The sequence below is a fragment of the Candoia aspera genome, chromosome 4 (assembly GCF_035149785.1).
Source record: "Candoia aspera isolate rCanAsp1 chromosome 4, rCanAsp1.hap2, whole genome shotgun sequence".
Lineage (NCBI taxonomy): Eukaryota > Metazoa > Chordata > Lepidosauria > Squamata > Boidae > Candoia > Candoia aspera.
The window spans coordinates 91,291,264-91,294,051 of NC_086156.1; the positions used below are offsets into that span (position 1 = coordinate 91,291,264).

Here is a 2,788-nt window from a genome sequence, read left to right on the forward strand (position 1 = left end):
TTATTCGGAGTAGTTACCATACTTTTTTATTTTCCACAGCTGTCCAATTCACACACAGTGACTTTGGGAAGCTTACAGAATCAAAATCCACAATATAAAATCCTCTCAACCCTCTACCCTGCCCCCCACAGTGGCTACAACAAACCTGTAAAATGTTGTAAAATGTTATAACAATAAAAATACTGAAGGAGACTTCTTTAAAATGGAATCAGAAAATAGTACTCCCAGAACCAACAATGTCAGTAATGTTGTCTGCTTCTATGGATAGACAATATCCAAAAGATGTTATTGAAGAAATGACAGACGTAGAATAAATTTTATTTGACAAGATAGAGATGGTATTGAAAGTGGATTTACAACTGACAGACCAAGACAATGACTGAGAAAAGGATGCTTCGGTGGATCTACAAAAGAAACTGGCTGAAGTTTTAAAATTTAAAAGGGAAATAGAAATGAAAAAGTTTTCATTGAGTTCTATGCATGGTTTTTCTACCTATATCTGGCAGTTATTGCTGAAATTAACATTTGACATCAGTTTCCTAAAATTATAATCGCTGCACAAAGAGATTCATAGCTATGCACATTGCCTTTCTATAAAGTAATTGAATAATATATGCTCAGAACAATCTTAGAAATTTAATAGCTTTGATAGAGCATTTTTAATTTCCTGATTTCTCATGCTATAGATCATTGGATTTAGCATGGGTGGAATAATGGAGTACATTATAGTAATTGCCAAATCCAAGTGGGAAGGTTTCTGAGGTGGGGACCTAAGGTAAGCAAAACATACAAAAATTAAAAATACAGAGAAAACAACAATATGAGGTAGGCAAGTGGACAGTGCCTTTTTCCTCCCTTGAACAGAAGGGATTCTCAGGACAGCAGAGAAGATTTTTATATAGGTAACAATAATGAAGATGAAGATGCCAAGCAGAATTGGAACACTAAAAATTACAGCTCCAATTTCAGCTAGGTATAAATCAGAGCAAGCAAGCTTAAGTAACTGTGGGATTTCACAGAAGAACTGGTTGACAACATTGGAGCAGAAAGGAGTTACAAAGGTCCCACCAGTATGTAACCCCCCATAGAGGAAACCAGTAACCCACACACTTCCAACCATTTGCATGCAAGCTCTCCTATTCATTATCAGTTCATATTGCAAAGGATTGCAAATGGCAACATAGCGATCATATGCCATGACTGTAAGAAGGGCAACATCACATCCTACAAAGGACACAAAGAAAATGACTTGAGCAACACATCCAGAATAAGAGATATGTCTGCTATTCAACAGATAATTGATCATGAATTTTGGGATAAGAACTGAGACAGAAGCAATGTCTTGGATGGCCAAATTCATTAGAAAGAAGTACATGGGTGTGTGGAGACGGTAATCAAAAACCACTGCAGAGATAATGAGAAGATTCCCTGTTAGGGTTGCTAAATATAAAAACAGAAATAAACAGAATTGTGCGATTTGCAGTTCTTGAATTGATGAGAATTCAAGGAGCAGGAATTCAGAGATGGAGGATTGATTCTCCATTTCTTAAATCAATTACCAAAAGGGAATGCCCCAGCTGCAAGAAAACAAAACAGGTAAATATTAATATCATAGCCTCTTATAGTATAAAATTTTCATTTAAATATGAACACTTTTCGTGACGGAGGGGGAGACATGAAGAATCCATAAACTGTGTATTGGAAGTTCGTTATCAAAGAATGTTTTCAATATGTTTATTCAAGTGCCAGAGAAATGTGTGATTAAGGAATATCTGCCTTTCTCATAGTTGCTACCAGTATCCCAGCATTTTTTTGGATCTGTAATTCCCAGACCTTTGCAAATTTCAGAAGAAAACATTCTACCAGTGAACTGCTGCCAGAGTATCCGCCCCACGCAGGGTGAGAGACACAAATAACATATAAGTTGTTATAGACTCTTCAATCACGTATTATGGTTTGGCTGTTAGCTATAATAAGAATAGCCATCCTATTGTCCATTTCCCCTTTTTATCCCCACAGCGCTTCAAATGTCCTGAGGTTTAAATATAGGAATTACCCCCCTTCTTATTTTTGAAACTTTAAAAAGGTATGTCAAGGTATATCAAATTGGAAAGAATGTTTTAAAAAATAATTGTGGCCATTAACAGGAACCATTTAACTCTAACCCCTCTTTTTTTGCATATAATATCCAAATTCAGTGATATGTGGATTATTTAAGCATTGCCCCTTGAAGCCTGAATATGGGTGCAAGGAGTTGCTTATAAAAAGGAAGTAAAGGAAACCAGTTATTAGAAAAAAATAAAAAATACTTATCTACAACCTTAATTTTAGCATACAGTATTTCTCGCTTGTTCAGTTCTATATGCTTAACCTGATCTCTTCAAGCTCTTTAATAATGATCAGTGGTTCCTCTATGATCCTATATGAGGTATGAATGTGGAAAAGATGCAGTAATCAGAACTGGACAGGAACTGATAACCTTGGTTATCAGCATTCAGTAATGAGAACGTGATATATTAAATCATAAAAGAAGCATTATTTTTTACCAAATTGATCTATACAGCAAGTACTATACTTGCCTTTCAGACTCCTGTGAGTCCAGCACAAGATAATTTCTAAAGTCTTTGCGACAAATGCATAATTGTTTTTGGTTTTGGTTTTTTTGGCTAACTACTTGCACATGAACAGCTGTAGTAGGGACTGAGCAAATAGTTTGGATAAAAATAATCAGAATGTTTGAGAAGAAATTCCATATTATATTTCATGTAACACCCACTCATGCTGGCTT

The 2,788-nt window shown here is 35.4% G+C and overlaps 1 protein-coding gene across 1 annotated transcript; it reads right to left on the reverse strand.

Annotated features, from left to right (window-relative positions):
- Positions 1–628: 628 nt before the first annotated feature.
- LOC134497323 (olfactory receptor 14C36-like) lies at positions 629–1,543 on the reverse strand. The gene has a single exon (XM_063302990.1). It carries the CDS (start codon positions 1,541–1,543, stop codon positions 629–631), a length of 915 nt encoding a protein of 304 aa, XP_063159060.1.
- Between the last annotated feature and the right edge of the window lie 1,245 nt (positions 1,544–2,788).